Source organism: Cheilinus undulatus, linkage group 8 (assembly GCF_018320785.1).
Source record: "Cheilinus undulatus linkage group 8, ASM1832078v1, whole genome shotgun sequence".
Classification (NCBI taxonomy): Eukaryota; Metazoa; Chordata; class Actinopteri; order Labriformes; family Labridae; genus Cheilinus; species Cheilinus undulatus.
In genome coordinates, this window is record NC_054872.1 from 12,412,849 (window position 1) to 12,433,774 (window position 20,926).

The following is a 20,926-nucleotide window of genomic DNA, read 5'->3' on the forward strand; positions in this document are numbered from 1 at the left end:
AAGACATCATTGTTTTCATATAGCCTACAATACATACAAAACTAGAATATCATGAAAAAACTTTCATTTATTGTAGATTAATCTCATACAGTGTGAAATATTTCAAGACTTTTTTGATTTAATCTTACTGATTAGGATTTTACTTACAGCTCCCACAGTCAGGCAATCAGGCTGAAAATATTTTCATCTGTGAAACGGGGGCCCCGAGGGCCCAGTAGAAAAAGTTTGGGAACCACTGCTCCATAGATTCTCTATGGGGTTCAGGTCAGGCCAGTTGGCTGGCCAATCAAACACCATGGTCAGCAAAACCAGTTTCTGGTAGTTTTGGCTTCACTGTGCACAGGTGCCAAGTCCTTCTAGAAAAGGAAATCAGTATCTCCATAAAGCTTCAGAGCAGATGGAAGCATGAAGTGCTCCTAAATCTCCTGGTAGACGGCTGACAGCATTTACTCTGGACTTGATAAAGCACAGTGGACCAACAGAAGCAGATGACATTGCACCCCCAAACCATTACCAACCGTGGAAACTAAAAAAACACAATGGACTTCAGGCACCTTGAGTTCTGTGCCTCTCTGATCTTCCTCCAGAGTCCGGGACCTTTGAGCAACATCCTTAGTCAAGGTGAGAAGCTTGTAGCATCTGTGGTTCAAGAGTGAATCCACACTAAGAACAGTAAACGTATAGTCCATTTCCTGGATCAGTCTGTGTGGCGTCTCTTGAGCCTTTGTTCTTGAATCTTTGTTAAACAATCCTCTGAAGGCTGAGCTTATCCCTGTTGCTTGTGCTCCTTGCTTTGATACAGCCTCTGAGAACACCCTGTCCTTTCAGCAGTGACCTTATGTGGCTTACCTTTCTTGTGAAGGGTGACGATGATTGTCTTCAGGACAACTTTTAGGTCAGCAGTCTTCCCTATGATTGAATGAGAGAATCAAGGCTGTTGTAATCATCAATACAAGAAATGTCTTGAAATATTTCGCTTTGTATAAATGTAGAATATATAGAAATTTAACTTTTTGAACCACAAGAAAAATGAACTTTCACATGATGTTCTAATTTTCTGAGATGCACCTGTACACAAGTGGGAATGAGGCATCATGAGCATACATTATCTTTATAAATTACACCTTATGTTGCAGCATTGTAACTGTTTAAAAGTGGAGACTATCTATTGTAACTCTGTATAACACATTTTGGTGTGCCATGTAGTCAGCATTTATGTGGCTTTGTTACGTAAAGAGATACCTCATGTGGCCTAGAGTTAGGTCATACAGGACACAGTAGTCATACACCCAGCTGTGACCAGCTGACTACCAGCTGATCCCAATTAGTACCTCCCAGCTCCCACAGCTAATCACAGCTCTTTCTCTCAACACAGCGGTCAATTTAAACACGACACACTTCTCACTATTCCCTGTTTACATTAATGTGGGTGCACCACACTGCTGCTGGCAAAGCTTAACCTCCTCCACCCCAGCCTCCTCCTTTATATCATAAAGCTTGTTGCACCCTCATATTCAGATTCATGCTACAAGGGAATAATTGATTCTGATTGAATTTTACTGTACTCAACATGCATTGTTATAAATGTATCCATCCATATGGGGGTTTCTAGCTATGCGTTCCCTGGAACGTCAAAGAATGCTGGTTAACTAACCCAGGGAGCAGCCAAGTAAAACTGTCTGTTATGCAATAAAATGGTTAAATGGTTGTATGGCGAGAGTGTTCCTGACTAAAATATTATCCTTCTTTTCTAGCTGTGGTTTCTCCTAGCAAGATGGTAACTGAGGAACTAAGAATTGATTTTATCTCTTGTTGCTATTTGCTAAATCTCTATGATCCTGACCACTATTGAAGATCCTTCAGTAGGGCTCTACAAGTGGTTCTTAAATGATTGGTAACATAAGGTGGCTGAGCATAAGCAGATACAGCCCCACTGTGGAACTCGTTGCCTTAAGGCAGACAAACGCAGCTCCCTCTTTCTCCTCTCTTCCTAAAACTCACTTTTTTGAGTGGCTTTTCTTAGCCATTGCCATGCACTCTTACACATTTTAACTGGTTTACATATTCAATTAATGTTTGGTTCCCATTAACCTGTGTATTTGCTTAATTAATGTTCTATTATTTGGTCATTTAATATTTGTCTTTTTAAATAAGGCATTTTGGTTATTTTTTTTTGGAAATGCTTTCCAACTTTTTAATTTGTGTTGATGAAATGTCTGCTAGAAGATATATGAAGTCATGTTGCCAAAAAAAAAAAAAAAAAAAAGAAAGAAAAAATGTATTGCCCTTTTACATTGAAAGACAGATCCCAGTATAAAAATAACCTCCACACTGGTAAATATTGAACCGTATCCACCATTGAAAATCTGAACCAGCTGTAAAGCACCGCCAATACCCCGGCTTTTGATGAATAGGCTGATCAGGCACGGCTCAATCCTGGTGTAAGCTTATCATCCCAGAATTCATCCTGTTCTGCTAACCTGGCCAGCGTCGAGCAGAAGAGGACAAGCAAACCCTCTCTTGAAGCTAATCTCCCGGGGAATCCAGGATTACGGGCAGCGCTAATAGTGAATCCCTTACACACACTAAACTGAGCCAAAGGCTTAGCAGGGTTACAAGGTTCTCTCCTCGCCTCTCTTCGCATTTTGGTCTGGCTCTGCTGTCCAGGTATGGACTGGTGAGATGCTGGAGAGGTCTGAACTACTGGGACAAAGGTTGTGAAGGCTGTCTGCAGTTTAAGAAGAGAGAGGCATTTATTAAGACACTGCAGTTCTAATTTTCTTGACTGTGCAAGGATCTGTTTGAATAGCTGAGCTAAAAACAAGGAAAAATGTATCAGAATTATGACTAATAAATTGTGTGCAGCTTATTTTTTACCTCACTCAAAGATGCAGGAAGCAACACTATATATATGTTCAGCTAAGGTGTTTATTGTACGAAGGTGAAAGCCTCGCTTACTGTGACACATTGCTGTTTTTCCCAGTCATGAGTTCTTTATCCAGACTACAGATGGCACTATTGCCTCAGTATGTTTGGCACTGGATGAACCTATCTCACATTGATGGCTCATCAAACTGATTGATAACCTTTATTCCCCTTTTACAAGTTCATAAACCTCTGCTAGTACAGCAGTATTGACATGTGAAGCTTCAACAAAAAGGAACCGTTCTCCTTTAAATCAAACAGCCCTCACCTTGTAACTCTTCAAAAGGAGCTTCATTTAGCCGCAGCCCTTTTCCTGTAAAAAATAACTCGTCAGTTTACACTCAGACGTTCCCTGGCTTTCATTGGTTCCACCAGATTGGCAAGGCAAATCAAATGCAGACACAATTATCCACTGACCAAGCCAGAGAGAACTAAAACACTCAAGAAAACCGCTTTTCACCACCCTATCTATGAGCGGGTGATCTCTTGAGACAGTCCAGAAAAGAGCATAAACTCAACACGTAGGATTTCCATCAGCCGAAGAGTGAAATTACTACTGCCACGACTTCAACCAAAAAGATGGAAGTAACAGCTGAGTTTGCACGGGTCAGTGCTAAGTTAAGACGATCATTTGGATCAATTTATATTTGATGCTAAAACTGAGTGAACTGAGCGTAGCGCTCTAACAGCAGAGGAAACCAGCCTCTCACAGCTCAGAGATGTCTTTCCTCTCCGCCTGTCATAGAAGTTCCAACATTCATGAATACAATTTTCTTTCCTCTCAAACTTGTGGCGTGTTAATTACTGGCAGCCTTCTCCGAGGCGCTCTAAACTGAAATGACAGAGGTGTTCTTAATGTGCTGAAGCCAGTTCAGCTGCTGTCAGGCCTAATTGAAAGGCATTTCCCAGCTACAAAGAGGAGTCCCTCTTTTCTGCCGCTGCGGCCTTCAGAATGACAAATGTCTCTCATGCTTCTCCAGAATTACACTGCCGGGTACAACATGACCACTGAGAGACATGGAAATACTTAACAAAGTGACAACTACCTCTGAAGAAAATTTATTTTCAACTTGGCAAACAGACTTCCTTTTATAAACACATTTGTGAAGATCAGAGAAAAGAAGGAAGTTTTATTAGAGAAAGATGTTTAATTTACAGACAGTACAGATACAGTTAAGGACCTCAGTGCAGACAGGTGGGCTCTCCACAGTCTTTATAAATAGCATCTACTGTACAGCTTGTTATCTTTCCTGCTCACAGTTAAAGCCTTGATGTGGACGTGCTAATAAGCAATACCAGTTCAAGGTTACCTTGAGAGACAGCCTGTGATGGAGAGAAGGTATAATCCAGGCTGGGGGAAATCACAGCTGGGTTAATGCTGTGAAAAAGTTGTTCAAATAAGCAGGAATTTGCTGTTGAAGGTTCCAGATGGTTGGGGGAACATTTGCACATAGGAGAAAGTAATGTATCCCAAATGTCCATGTCAAGTTTAGTCAATTAGAGGACCAAACTTGAAGGGATTAAAAGACAACTATAGATGCAGTTCTGGTCACATTGCGAGGCTATTTGAGCTGCCGTGTTGCTCTGAGTTGTTTGAGCGTACATGGGTAGAAAGGCATGGACATCTAGGACATGGTGATCTGCATGGACTCAAGCATCTCCTCCACGGCCTTCACCGAGCATTTGTTCTCCTTCGTTCCACGACCGGCGAGCTGCACAGTAGACAGAGAAGGTGAAGAGAGAAAGAGTGGAAAAAAAGAGGGGAAAAGAGATCATCAACTTGTTAGGTCTTTTCAAAAACTTGGGAAATGTAGCCAAACACACTTAAATGCACAAAACACTCTTATTGCAAGCCAGAAGCTAAAATAATCAGAGAGACATCAGTGGTCATTAGATCGTCTTGGTGAACCGGTCATGAAAAGTAAAATGATACCTCTAATCGGAGGGTTTTTCCTCAACTGTTGAATAAGTCCCATTTTAGTTCTTTTTGTGTATGAGAGCTCCAAGACAGGATGCCCACATGATTAGTCAATTTCCATGGCCTCTAGTACAGGAGTATGTAACACTCCTCTCTAATTTCTGCTCTGTGTCCAAAGGCTTTCACAGGAAGTGCCGCAAATTATGAGCCACAAACACATCCAGCATTACTCATGCGTGCACATGCAGACGCACACTTTTAGAGCCCAATTAAAACGCAACAGAAAAGGCATCCCCTCCAAAAATACCAAGGAGAAAGGCAACTTCCTTCACCCAGGGCAGGGGACCAGGGATATAATAAGAGTCAGTTTAATTAACCTCACTTTACCCACATTTAGAGATGAACAAAAACAATTATGAAATCCCTTTTAAAGAAATAAAAAGTAACCTTGATGTGGTGAGAAGTTCAGAAAGAATAAGAGTAGTAATACTCGCAGTATGCTCAAATGTGCACCATCTTCAGAAAGTCAGGCAAACTGTTAATCCGTTAAATGTTTGGGTTTATTTCGCTTTTATTGGTCAGTTAGCCTTGTCTTTTTTAATTACTGGAGGCCCTGCTATGTAAAAATATTTTCTAACACAGATATAGTAAAGTACATGCTTTCCATTAGTTGTATTTGGTTAAAATAGTCCACAGAACCTGTCCACATAAGTTCAGAATCAATCTCAAAGCCTAAAAGGGCTTGATTTAGTTTCAATGTACTGAGTAGAGATAAGCAATTAATCAAACTTAGCAAGTAACCACAAGTCTTAAAAATGTAGAAGGTGCTGTTTTTATTTAACCTGAAATGTGTCAAAATTCCAGTTTAATGTATTTTTTCCAGCAGAAGTATTACGCTCTACACATAACAGTGTTAATTTCCAAAACTTATTTAAAAAAAAAAAAAAAAACTTTCCTTGTTTTTTGTCAATTTTTCATGAAAAAAAAAATAAAAATGAGCATTCCCTTCAATGCTGCAATTCATATTTCATTTGCAATATGAGTCAGAATCATTGCAATTGAATAATTTTTCACAATTCTTCACTCCACGTTTCTAATGATTGATGATTTCTAATGATTTTTGCTTGTGTTAGTTGAAAAATACATAGTAAACAGATAAACAGAAGTACAAAACAGCAGCTACTAGTGTGCATTTAGGCGCTCTGCTTAGACTCTGTTTCTACGTCCTGTCCTGTGTTTACATGAGCTATTCTGCAGTCCTTCCCTCATGAATGCAAGTCATGATTTTGCGCAAGTAATACACTCTTCAACCAGTGTTCTCCTCAACAGGACCCTGTATAGCCTTTTTACTAACAACTATGTGACAGCGTCATGGCACATTACATAACTCATAAATATGACACCTTAAAAAGGCTGAAAAATACACTTAGCTTCATCATTATGTTTTATTAATTTCATCCTTTGTAGGAAATATTAGACTATTCTCTTCAGGTTGCTTTATATTTTGCCCCCTTTTGAATTTCTTTAATGTTTATCCTCTTTTTTATATTTAATACAACACAGGCTGTACCAGCTATCACAGGTGGTCCTCAATATAATGAGTAGGATGAAACTGTAAGCTACTGTCAACTTAAAAGTAATACATGAGGGAAAAATCAGGGAATCCACTGAGCCTCTAAGTTTGTGGTTTATCGTAGTTGCATATTTTACATTGTATTATTTTATTGAAACATATTTTATAGAATTGAACTCAATATAAACAGTGTGCTGCAATTCTTACCAGTGTCTTCAAATGAATCAAATGAAGTCGAGATGTATTTTATGATGCTGGCTTTCAAATGTATTATTTGAATGAATGCTGCGCTGCTACATGAATGTGGTCTGAAACCATGATTTAGATGTGGGAGGCAGCTTCAAATTGCATATTCTGTGAAATACAATGTTTAAAGCTGTTATTAAGGAATATCACAATGGCATTACGCCTATAAATTCGAGACCTTATATTCCTTTAACCAATAAAACAAACTTGCACCCAACTGTGACTCCAAAACAGAGGTATGGATCAATATGTGACCTCTGGTAACCATTACACCCCTTCTAGGCACTCTTCACTTTTCAGCAAGTAGAGCTGTAATGCTAATACTACACGTCTTTTGTCTCTAAAAAATAAACTGTTGTATTGTGCAGCATGGACCAATTTCATCCTGCACAGTTAATGTGGAAGTAGGAAGAAGGTAGTTGTTTGTTTGTTTTTTAAATATGTCCATAGTAGCCTGTAGGATGGACTCCACTGTCCATACAGAGAATTAACAAATATCGACCCACGTTGTTGACATGGCTGTCTCTTTTTTCTTCCTCTTGGCAGATTTGCAAACCAACTCTAGCATACCACCGTCTGCTGTATCACACAGAATACATGTGTGCTCTGGCATGAAACAGTGTTACAAATATGAAAGCAGACCAGCAAGAGGAGAGGGTATAGGGGAGCATTTTTATCTCTTGTCAATTCATTCAGTATTTTAAGTACTGATGAGCAAAAACACCACAGAAAAACTAGCAGGCCATGTGCAACATGTTTGTTTCTTTACAGTAATTATGATTAGAAAGTACTGAAGTACTGAAACTACTATAAAATCCCTAGCACACACTTTCAGTCACCAGATTATTAACTTTGGGTGACTGGATGAGTGACTTAAATCATTTATTCTGAAACACTGATCATATATTTTTGATAAAAATCAGCCAAAAATGATAATGTCACAATAGGTCTGGGCATTTCTACCATTATTAGACAGCTAACTGTATGCATGGGTTTGTTTAATTGTGATTTTTAAGGCTTGTTATAACAGCTATCATAGCAATGCAATGCTACATAGCATTAAGGTGATAACATTGTAACTCAGACCTTCAACTCGAAGGAGTTTAAAATGGCACCCAAAATACCTATCCTATTTACCACCATAAATTTATGTAAGAGCAACATGTTGCTGATCACAATTAGCCTAGGCAGACGGGACTGTTTTGCAGTTATTTTTTAAAAAACACCTGTAGAAGCAAATACATATTTTAACCCAATGATGGTACTCAATGCAAAGTCAGAACAAAGTTAATAGAACTGATCAAGGGAGAAAACTTCAAACTTCAAACACTCTGAAAAGATGAGATTAAACAAGCAAAATGTTTTAAAATATGACTAACCTTTTAGAGCTAAAAAAGTGAGTTCAAACGGTTCAACTTCAATCCCTTTTGAGATTATAAAGGACAGAGGATGTAAGCACTTCATGCTGCTTTTTTTCTAAAACAGAATAATTAAAATCCCAAAGAGAATGTGCATCAAATGCATCACATATAGAAGATCAAATGTGACTTAGAAAAAAAAAAAAAAAAAAAAAAAAAAAAAGCTTTGCTTATATGTTGGCTGAAAAGACAATCTGGAGGCAACGTTACTTCAAGGTTCTTTCATTAAATCATTATTAAAACATCTTAATATGGAGTCAAACAGGCAGAGAATTCAGTTTCAACGCTGCTCTGGACTAAAGACCACATTCTGCACCATCCTCACTGGTTAGAGATCAACACACTGACAGAAGCACGTGTACACACCTCCACTGTGGACTTAATTTCTGTAACTGAAACATAAACAGCTGGCTCCTGAGATGTTAGCCCTCACCAAGATCGTCTTGGATTTCGCTCAGAACACACAGGGCCCTTCATGTACGTTAAACTATTTATGGACTAACAGAAAACATACAATGCTCAGCCTTATATTCAACATAAAGCTCAGCCTGTGACACTGAGGCGTTCAACTTTTGGCCTTGCTTGCGTCTACAAACAGGAACTAACTGCAGCCTAATTGCTGCCTAAACTTTATTTCCATGGCAAAAGCTATTTTCCTTCCTCTTTAGCCAAACTCTAACAAGGAGAAGGAAGTTGGCTAAGGTGTTCAATTGGCTACGTAATTTCCAAGTGTGAGTCATTCTTCTAGATTTAGGGTGTGTGTGTGTGTGGTTGGGGTAGCTATAATGATCAGTGCATTTCATTGCCTTGCTGCCTAATGCACCATTACCCCGGGCCCGGTAGTCAATTATCTCCTCTGCCTGAGGTGAGACCACCACATTAACTCCTGCCCTGTTCTACAACAGCAGGAGCAGACCAGACAGATCCACATCTATTTAGAGCTTCTGATAATAGAGTCGTGACGCAGCGGGAGGATGTGGTCCGTGACAGAGGAGCTAATCAGAGAATCTGTTTAGAGAGGTAGGGCAAAAGGGCAGGCCATGCAGCGCTGCTTTGAAGCCCCCTGCACCTATATCCCACACATCTCCAAGTCTTTTACATGTCAACCCACCATACTGAGGTAATTACTTTTTTTTTTTTAAGTCAGTTGTGACCTCTCGCTGACGTCTGCTCCCACTTGCACTCACCTGCCCACCTTTTTCTCTCACTGAGGTATGACAATCACCAGGTACCGAGGTCTAATAAAAGTGGACGACTGACACGAGCAACGCTTTAAAGGGGCCATCAATCAGCGCGCACAAGTCCACAGCAGCCTGCAGCTGTCTGACGGAGGCCCACACCACTGCTCCCTCTTAAAGAGCTCAGAAGTCATTTAACTGGAGGTGGGGAGTGAGAAAATAAAGGAGGTAGCCTTACACCTTGTCATTTAACTCGTCTCTCACAGCAACCAGAAAAACATTTAAAGCCAACATGTGCAAGGTGCCAGCGCACACGCACAGCTTAGATGAAATCCCAGTTCAGACTGCAATTTTACCAGGTAACTACAACAAAACCAAAAGGTTAAAAAAGGGTCCAGGAGCATCTAAATCATGTTCCAAGGAGGACAAAGGTCGGACTGTCTGAGGTGTCTCATTATCAGCAGCAGGGGCCAAACTACATTCAGTCAGGACTTTATAAAAAACACATTTTGTTCACTGCCCTTTCAAAATTTAGTCAGGATGAAAACTGCTGAATTTATTTTCCTCTGGCCTGCATGGCACTGATTAAATCTTACGTTACTCTGTTGTTAATTCAAAAACAACACTTCACTTCAGTTCAATTAGGAAAGTAGGGAAAAATGTCCTTCATACAGAAAACTTAAAGGCTGATTATTCTGTGACAGTATGGAAGCCCTAAGCGGACATACATCCACATAAGGTTGTCAAAAGATTTGACACAGTTATACCTTTTAGAAACCACATGCTTTATACCAGTGGATTTCAAATTGTGCACCCTGAGACAAGTCTCAGAGTGCCCAGGGAATTTGTATAGCTATATTAAATGATGAGCTTTATAAAGTTGCTTGAATTGAGTAGAAAATTACTACAGCTATACAACAACTAAATATGCTGTCACTCATGCTGCAATACGGTGTGCCTTGGGCAAATAAAGCTCGAAATCTACTGCCTTAAACAATGCCATATCTATTATTTTTACATTAAATAGTGGAGGTACTGAAAAAAATACATCTACTTCAGAATTGTGAATATGGGTCCTACCATTCTAAATTGATTCTAGACATCCAAAAACCTATATTTTGTAATGTACTTTACTTCATCTTTAATTGATTGTTTGAATACAGACCCTCTTTTATAGGCAAATTGAAGATTTTAGCATGAACTTAACCGCAGAAAAGGTGGTTATGAATTGTCATGAATTGAAAAGGAAATAAACAGAAAAAATGTACATCTTTGATAACAGAAGGTGTAGATCACTTCTGACTTGTCCACTGAGTTGTCTGTGTATGGAAGAAATTTTGTGTCTGAAAGATTCAAACAAAACTTCTTCAGTATCAAACAAAACTAAGCATTTGAGAAAAAAACAAACAAAAAGTTCACATCAAGAGTAAAATTTAGAAATTGTGAACAAATTAGTAGTCTTTAAATTTTTGTTTATAGTTCCTGTTTGTTTCTCTCTCAGTGATCTGACTTTTGTTCTCACTCTTCAGTTTTGCATTTGTACTGCCTGATCCTTTGTTTGCGTTTCTTGAGTTTTTGCTTCTGTTCTGACACAAATGTCATGTGGGCGGGCTTTTCTGGGGTGCACCCATATTGGCCAGCCAGTTTATAAATGACAGCTCAATCACTCCAGAAACTCAGGAAGATGTTGTTCAGATAACGCCTGGTCCAAGAAGGAAACCAGCGGACCATCATTTTTGCTTCAGTTTGACTGAATTATTTATGCTTTAAGTGTAACTATTGATTAAACATGCATGTTATCTATGCTGTACCTGATGTTTTGTTTGCAGTATTTTTCTCAGGTGCTTCAGGAGTCATGCTCGCTTTGTACGAAAACTGGACCTATGTTATCAGCCAATCGGATAGCTCAGCGGTGAACCAGATGACTGTCAGTCAGTGGACCTGGGTTTGCTTCCCTGTGAGGTCACGTTTTCCAATGTCTGTACTATTTTTTAAATTTATGTTTTCTCTTATTTTCAGATATAATAAATAACTGCTGAATGATGAACAATTTGCGTAATAGTCAACAGTCTTTTTTTTGATACTGAAAAAGTTTTGTCTAATTCTTTCTGACACTGATTTCACTCCATATCTGTGAAGTTTTAACAACTGAAATGAGACGTTGAAGTCCCTGTAAAGTGTTTAAAAAAAGACAATATGTATTTTAGGTTTGCTGTATTACAAACCACTGTGTTATGGACCAGCAGGCCAAAATTTAGTCATGAATAACATCTCTAAGTTTATAAAATTAAGCTCCAAAATCATGAAAAATGAGGCAGTAATGGTTTAATTCCCCATCAAGACTGGTGATAACATGGGCTCAGATTTTTGCCCTACTCAAATAAAAACAAGCCAGGAAAGAGGTAAATAACTTTTTAATGGTCTAAATTTAAAAATGTAGTCACACATAGATCTCAGGGTTTTCACATGTTTACAGCAACCTTATTCCAACATAGTTAGTATGTTAAGACACAAACTTTGGATTGTGAACACACTGATTACTTGCAATTAATCCTGCCTGCCCTGTTACATATATTTTTTTGTCATAGAAAGTAATTTAGAAATGTTTTGGGATATAAAGAAAGTTTCAACAGATATAACAAAAGATGCTTTGAAGAAATATTGATCTTTTTCATCTGTTAGTAAAAGAATCATCAGAAATGTTCAGCCTTATTTAGAGCAGTGTTTGGGAAGCAAAGAGCTGTCTACTTGATTCATTACAGCCAACTTCACTAAACACAGATGTGCGTCTGTCTGTGGGTAAAACCCTCTCCCACACCTCCTTGGCAATAAGAAAATATTTAAGCAAGGAAAACATGTGCTGCACTACTGGTTATGCTACTGTTCAATCCCTGTAATAAGTATCAGATGTACTCCTATAATAGGTCTGTTTTAAAGCTAGTTTGGTTTAGGCAGTACGTTGTGTCCATCCATGGAAGTGATGTAAAAAAAAAAAAAAAAAATTAGTGTAATATAATGTCAGTGTGGCTGTCTCATATACAGATTTTAACTGGACTGTCAAAAAAGAAATGGATTTTGCCATCTCAAATATGAATAACCTGGCTGTAAGCACTTTTACTGTCGTTTAACTCTAAAACAACCTTCCTATGTGAATCTGATACCTTAAAACTCTTTCAGGTATTTGCACACCAGATTCTCTCCAAATATCACTCTCTTTCTAAACACTTTGTCTTTCTCCTTCTGTTTTGCCTCAGATTTATGATAACAGTTTCAAATATTCGTCTTGTCCCCTGCTAGGATCAAAGACTCCCTAAGGCAGGGAGGTGAGGCCTGCCAGCAGACTGATCAAAGTAACAAGTAGTGTGGACTCGACATCAATTGAGACATTTGATTGATTGATTGTGTTGACCAGCCCAACTCTACATTTTTCTATATTTCCAGGAGATCCATATCTACATAGATACCAAGTGCTGACCAAAACAAAACAAGCTCTATGCCTCTGGTTATGATGTTTCGTTTGACACTGACTTAAACCTAAAATGACTGTGTTTTAGGCTCTTCCATGGCATGTATAAAAGACTGACAAATAGAACCACCATTCACAGTGACGTTACTCTCATGCACATTTTTTCCAACAGAGCCGACACACTCGTCTGAGTGCTTGACATGTTAAATGTGTCTATAAGGCGAGGAGAGCCGAGTGTGCGGTGAGACGAGGTCTTTAGAGGCTCAGCAGGGAGCCCCTCTCTCTCTCTCTCAACAGGACCCACACATGTTGAGCTAGAAACCACTTATTACAAGTTTAACTGTTGCTGCCCAAATAAGCAACACATATGGCAAAGAGGATGGCATTTAAGTATGTCTTTATATTTTTGGGGTTTCCATGACACTGGCATAAACAATTTTAGTGATACCATCTGAACAGCTATTAGCTTTTCATTCCTTACTTTTTATGTGTGCCTTTATCTTATGAGCATGAATGTACACAAATTTCCACCTTTTTAACACTATAGCTTTTTTCTTCTTTCTGGCTGCAACAGCCAGCATTACATGCATACCTTATAAAATCATTATGGTGTCGACAAAAATGAGCTTGTTGGTCCCCATTCCAAATTAATGACAGTAATCTGGAAGAATTTGTTTACATGAGGATTCTTCTACAGTATGCATAACTATTTAGGAAATGCTGCAACTGAAGAAACATCAAAATCTAACATTTTTATCAACATTTTATTCACATTCAAGAAGGCCTGTATTCAACTAAAGAAAAACTTGGTCAATCAATTATTCTTTCAAGTAAATGAAATTAAAGAGAGTGAGAGAGCGAGAGAGCGAGAGAGAGAGAAAGAGAGAGAAAGAGAGAGAGAGAGAGAGATGAAGTAACTTCACCTAACTCAAAATCTGTGACAGGTTTCTCACTGCACCACGTCTTTAAATCAAATATTTTCAGTTATCATAGCACTGTAGCTTCATATGGCCTACAAATTATCCTCAGATCATTGTAATAATTCACAATGATAACTATTAACAGGATCACTTGTTTAAGCCCAGACTGTGTAGTTTATGAGCGTATATCATACAGTATGCAGCATTTATTTACTGAGGTGAAGTGAAAAAAATAAAAGTCCACTGGTCAGGATTTCATGACCAGAAGACATTGTCTTTTCTCTCTTCTGCTCTCTGTCTGTAAGACTGTAGCTCAGGCTACACATTTTTTTTTTTCTGTTGTTCACGACTGTACCATGTCAGACTATGCAACAAAAACCTTGTCCTGTCTTAGCCGGCAGACTGGCCACAATAAAAAGAGTGATCCTGACCACTCATCGTATGCTGACATCACCACTCTCTCCACCACTGTGTGCAAGTTCACAGGTTGTCATGGGGCGGGTCAAAGACTGTCAGACACTCTACCTCTGAAGCGCTCTATGTGACTGAAGTGGCCTTTTGCTTGTAAAGGGAGAAAATAACGAACAAGAAACAATTATGGATTATGGATTATAGATAACAATTATGGATTTAACAAGAGGAGGACAATATGGACTGGTTCTCCTCCAGATAGAAATCAAGATATGCATGTGATTATGTAAATAAAATTAACACAATTTCCAAGAGGGAGAACAAGGATTCGTTGATGTCAGGTCAGGGTGTCAAACTAGACGACATGAATGAATGCATGACGAGTTCTGACATGCTAGTCTTGATGAATCGTGGTTGCAGGGTGTATTGGACGCATATTGTTTGAGTGTTTGCCATTTCCAACTTGCAAAATCGGGCCAGAGGTTTAGCGATGAGCTGCAACATTGCAATTGGCCAAAACCTGGCTGAATTCCTGTAGTCCGAGCCGACAGGAATTAACACTGATGTCTACATTTTAATGAGATGATAAAGGGACTTAATATTCGTATCTACTGACCAGTGAATTAAACAAGCTGCGCAAGTTAATAATTTGAGGGAAGGCAGCAGAGACACTCAGCAGTGTCACGTCAATACAAACATCTACCTTTTTTTCAAATTTAAAATATGTTGTTTCCAAGATATTTACTGCATAACCGCAGTGAAATAATAAAAACACAACATGCTATGAGTCACTTTGTGGGCCTCTCTAACTGAATTGTCCAGTGCTGCATTGATCCCCTCTCTCCTGCTGCGCATCTCTCAATCAGCTGTACGCCTAATGTTTTGTTCTGACACATGTGCGCAACCAACCGACTGGCAGGCTCTTAGATTTGAGCGAATCGACCAATCAACCTCTGGAAGGTATGAGTCTTACATTAAAGCATGTCTTTAACTAGCATAATGATCCTGAAACCGTGCATAAAAAAGTCAGAGGAGGAAAAGATTGATCTCTATGATCTGTGTTCCACTGAATATTTAAATAAAAGCTCAGTTTCTACTGACTCGACTAGGTCAGGGTTGAAAATACAAATGTGTTCCCAGTACCGCAACAGTGCAGAGCTGTGTAACACACCCAGTGTAACTGTTTTTAGATGTCTTGGTTAATGGTCACATGGCTATCTAAAGTGCATAGCCTGTAGTTTTTTTAAATGACCAAAATTCTTGAGGACTGCCAGCCATTTTGGCAGGACACGAAAAATAAAATCTAGCAAAAACTCATTATGGTGTGACTTTTTTTTTACCGTTGCATTGTAAAGTTGGTTTACAGAATGTTTTTATTTGACTTCTTACTAGATGGCTAAATGCAATTATATTCCACGATTAACTGGACTGGAAAAACTCTGTCACACAGCGGTATTTTTAAGTTTCTGTACCTCAGGCAGCATAAATGATGGTTCCTTGTCTCCAGAGGGAACTACTACATTCAGGTTCTCATTCATGACTTATGGACTGAACCATTCAGTTTAACCTTCACCATTAACAGAGCAGGTTCAGGCATAAGTCTGCCCATAATTCCCTTCTACCCTCAACATCAGCTTTTGTTTCTGTTTTGATTCAAAGTGCCCTGGCTGGAATATCAATATATTTTACATATATATTTTACATTTTACATGTAACTGTGCAAACACACACAAGGATCTGTGAACAACTATGACTGAACATGAAATTTCTCTGTTACAGTCTAGCGTGATTTCTGTCCACTGAGAATCAGCTTGTGGCTCCATGGGAAGCCAGGGTGTGGAATAAAGTCTTAGCAGACATTGTGGCCTTAAGTCAACACATTAAAAGTAAATGTACCCAGACACAGGGAAAGACACTGGGGTTGTTATTACAATGCTGTTAAGTCGAAAGCATCCTTCAGGATTGCTGTGCATTCAGGGGTCATTTGGTGGTGAAAAGTTTGCACAAACTATGCAAATGAGGGGATTTCTGGGATATTGTGTGCAAATACACCATGAAAGCTAAAGCACAACAGAAGAGTCATAAGATAACATAATGTGTGGTTTTCATTGTCAGTTGAAATGAAGTGAGATGTGGGAAAGAGTAAAAAGATGTTTCTCTCTTAAAGCTAGAAACGGGACAAGAATAATACATTAAATATAACATGAAGGGAGATTATTAAGCATGGGGAATATCTACATGTCACTGACCTTATAGGCTCTATTTATCTGTGTGGCAGCCCAAGCAGCATACTTTATGTTGTCCTTCTTCACCTTGGCACTGACTTTTGGACTTGCTGCAATGTGACTTGCAGACTAGAGGAAAAACAGAAAACGGAAAGAAGAAGCAAAGAAGAGCACAAGGGAAGTTCTTATATCAAAACTTGGTGAAACAGCAATAAAAGTGTAATTGAGATGAATGTGCAACCACTCTTACCATCTACCACTCCACTAGTCATTGTGGCAGAATGAAGAGAAAAAACAGACCTTGGCCTGATGACACAGGAGAAATCATTTATAGGAAGGAAAAAGTGAACCTTTTAATGCTTCATACGTAAATTGTCACTTAACGGGGCCTAATTTCTCCAACACCATTGATTCTCGGCGATGAAAGGACCTTGTATGTGTTCCTGAAAAAAGCCGACGCGCAGTGAGCACAGCACTGTGTGAATCACGCTCTCTGCCTGCCCTGACAGCTCCCCTTCAAACCACAAATCCCATGTCTTTCCCATGTTCCTGCCATCATCTCCACACAGCAAACCCCAGAGGGCTTACACTGCCTGCACTTCAAAGCCCTCCGTACCAGCGCGCTGAAACTTTAACTACACACCAATCAACCTGACCCTGTTTTTTCTATCACATGGCTTGGCTTCTGCTTTATTTAGTAAGCATTTTCTTATTTCGTTTTTAACTCAGGAAAAAACCTTAATTTAGATTATGACAACCCAAGCAGGCTATCCCCGAATTACAGTGTGCCCAGTTATGGAGGGGAATCCCCACTCAAGTGTTGTGAGTAACTAACCCACAACCCCATTGTGGTCAGTGCTACCAGGTCTTCCATTGAACTGACTCAGATGGCAGAAAATGGTGAAAGTTTCCTGCCCTTTCACTGAACTTCTCACACCTTTCAAGGTCTGGATCATTGAGACCAACTTAAAATCTGCAAAAGACCCTCTTATGAGAACCTGTGAATGATGAAGAATAAAGTCCCTCCTGAAAAATTCATTAAAGACCTGAGTGTCAGCAGATGACTTGTCAGGAAACAGTAGAGGGTCTGCTTTCTCTCCAGACAAACGTGAGCATTAACAGAAACCGATGTCTCGGTCTGACCCTGCCCTGCTCATCCTTCACTCTGCACTAGGGCTGGGTGATATGGACGGTTGGATGTAAAACTTCGATAAAGTTAAAGTAAAAATCAAATGATATTAGTGAGTCAGTCATTTTTAAAAAGTTGTTAATATTTCACCCCACACTGTACTTGCACTGTAAATGCCTAATCACTGCAATGCAAAAAAAAGTTTTCAGTAATGATTTATGTAAAGACACATCCACTACTGTGTCAAGTGTCAAATATTCTTGCACATTTAAGCCTCTACCTCCAAGCGATACATGTTTACAGTCTTTTAAACTTACTGCAAGAAGCCCAGTTTTTGAGTACTAACTTTTTTTATTCTTAACTTACTGCGTGTAAATATGTTATACTTAATTTCAAATGCTTATTTATGGTGCATATGTTCTTTGCCGGGACTGCATGGTGGTGCAGGAGTTAGTGCTGTTGCCTCACAGCAAGAAAGTTCCTGGTTCGCCTTTCTGTGTGGAGTTTGCATGCTCTTCCCGTGCATACATGGGTTATCTCTGGGTACTCCGGATCTGTCCCACCACCAAATACATGCTCGTTAGCACGTATTTGGTGCACATTGATAACTAGATGCTATGACAAGATGCACATTGATAACTAGATGCTATAACACTGCAGTATCCCACTCTGGGATCAGTAAAGTCGGTCTGTCTATCCATCCATCTATCGGCCTATTAATCTAAACTTCGCACAAAAATTAAGGAAATTGGTGTTTGGTAGATTATTTCGTTGTTGTAACAATGCTTCTCAGCAATAATTCTTATACTGTTGGAAAACCTGTTCATTTCCCTTTTAAATGGTGCCACATTTGTAAGGAACATGCCTTTGTGGGATGAGCAGCAGAGCTGAGTATGTGGGTTGTGCCCATGAAAAATTTGCCAGATCTCTGCCAATGCCAAACAGCTTATCCTGCCATTGACTCTTGTTTGGTGTTTGGTGGATTGGATGATTGAAGTCTGAAGAAACAAGACATATTGGTAATTTAACAATTTATTCATTTAACAAACAAGAGCCTCAGTAGTGTGTGGAAGAACCATACACAGTCACAACAGCCTGGCTCCTCCTCCTCATGCTGGTCACCAGCCTGGTCACACACCGCTGTAGGATGGCATCCCATTCTTCAACCAGAATTTGTCGCAAGTCAGCCAACGTGGTCGTGTCGGTCACTCTGGCACGAACAGCACGCCCAAGCTGATCCCAAAAGTGTTTAATGGGGTTGAGGTCAGGCCTTCTGGCAGGATATTCCATCCTCTCCACTCCCAAATTATGGAGGTAGTCTCTGATAAATGCCGCTCTGTGGGGTTTAGCATTGTCATCTTGGAGGACAGAGATTGGTCCTAGACTGTGGAGTTATGGGATTGCCACTGGTTGCAGAATCTCATCTCGATATCTCTCTGCATTAAGATTGCCTGCAATGATGATAAGCCTCGTTTTTCCAGTGAGGGAGATGCCGCCCCACACCATCACTGCCTCCACCAAAAGATGTTACTCTATCGGTGCAGCAATCAGCATGGCGTTCTCCACGTCTTCTCCACACTTTGACCCTACGATCCAACTGCCGTAGGTAGAATCTGGACCCATCGCTGAACATAACGTTCCTCCACATGTTCAGGTTCCAGTGCACGTGTTGTCGATACTAGGGCAAACGGGCTTGACGGTGAACAGCAGCTATGGCAGGCCTCCTGGCAGCCCTGTGAGACCGGAGATTGGCTGCGTGCAGTCTGTTCCGGATTGTCTGGGCAGAGAGCCATTGGCCATATCATCCTGCAAACCTTGACTGCAAATCTGTAGAAGACAGCCTAAGGTACCCAAGTGCTGACAGGGTGAGGTAACGGTCTTCTTGGGGTGTCGTCCTCTTGGGACACCCACTTCGCAGCCTGTCTCTGACATCCCCTGTTATATGGAACTTGGCCTTGGGTACTAGGGCTCACTCCAAACAATGCCACAACTTGGTTTTGCGGAACACCAGCTTGAAGTTGCCCTATCGCACTGGCTCTATCCATATCAGTCAAACGTGGCATGCCGATTCTTTGTGCCTGATTGGCACCTGATTGGCAGCACCTGGGGGCACCAGAAGCTCAAAACAAGAGTCAATGGCAACAGCAAAATAAGCTGTACAGCATTGGCAGAGAAGATTTAGCAAATTTTTCATGGGTGCAACCAACATACTCAGCTCTGCTGCTCATCCCACAAATGCATGTTCCTTACAAATGCAGCACCATTTAAAAGGGAAATAAACAGGCTTTCCAACGGTATAAGATTTATTGCCAAGAAGCATTATTACAACAAAGAAATAATCTACCAAACACAAATTCCCTTAATTTTTGTGCCAAGTTTATTATTAAATGAATTGACAGTTTCAGCTCTAGCCATGATCTCTAGAGATATACAGTGCTTAACAAATTAATTAGACCACCCTAACCCTAACCAAAGTAAGGTTTATGCCACAGCTGCCCTAAATTTACAGCATTGGTAACTACCAAAATCATTTTTTATGTTTCTGCAATGGTTAATACACCAATATGTAGAAGCTCTTTAACCCAAATGATATTTTAATGCTAAAATATAATTAATAATGTTATCCATGAATTTTCAAGTTTACTGATTTACAAAAAAACTGAAAAATCAGTAAAAGACATAAATATTTCTTGATTAATATGTCAAATTATAGTTATTTACTTGCATTCCTGAATAGAAAAATGAGTTTTAGTGGTTGAATGTTATGCTTGATTCATTTCTGACTTCTCAGAGAAGCCCAGTGAGCCGGCTCAAATTTGGGTGAATTCAGTTTGAAATCCCTCATTCCTGTTTAAAGGGTAAAACGTGGAGAGCAGACTGAATATGAAAGAGTCCGCATTATAGCACTTCATGATGCTGGATGGTCTTAGAGACAAATATGACAGGTGGTCTAATAAATTTGTTAAGCACTGTAAATATCATTTGATTTTAATCAATAATGTAAACCCTTCTTCAATCAAACTAAAAGATAAAGTGATATTTCCCCACTCAGTCCAAACATTTAAATAGATTATCTTGCAGTTAATAAGCATATCACTGTTAGTGGTTTTACTGTAAACAATCTTTTTGCTAAGCATTAGGCCTGGTATCTCCTTTTGTTACAAAACATTTAAATGACATTTATATAAACAACACTGTCTTTCTCTATATCTTGTATTGAAAATAATCAATATATCTTTAAACTGTATATTACCCAGCCCTACTCTGCACACACCTCAGGGCCTTTTCAGAGCTGCTCTGAGGTGTCTGGACTACCTGAAAATTCCCAGTGCAGCTCACAGGAAAACACTGGGGCTCTCTGTGTTAGACCTGCTTCCACTCTCCACATTTCATTCCCTGCACCACTTCGTTTGTGTTTTTATGTCAAGTCTCACTTACATATGATGCATTGGCACTAGCAGACAACATCCTGTTTAAACAAATATGGAGATGAAAGTCCTGCTGGGCCAAGACTACA

The 20,926-nt window shown here is 39.5% G+C and overlaps 1 protein-coding gene across 1 annotated transcript in view; it reads right to left on the minus strand.

Annotated features, from left to right (window-relative positions):
- Positions 1-4,035: 4,035 nt before the first annotated feature.
- The window catches only part of emc2 (ER membrane protein complex subunit 2), a 44,665-nt gene continuing 27,774 nt past the window's right edge, over positions 4,036-20,926 (minus strand). The window contains exons 10-11 of the mRNA XM_041794338.1: positions 16,305-16,409; positions 4,036-4,637 (exon numbers count right to left, since the gene is read on the minus strand). Of these exons, the coding sequence (XP_041650272.1) occupies positions 4,551-4,637; positions 16,305-16,409 (192 nt within the window). The 3' untranslated portion in view covers positions 4,036-4,550. The remainder of the gene's footprint in view (positions 4,638-16,304; positions 16,410-20,926) is intronic.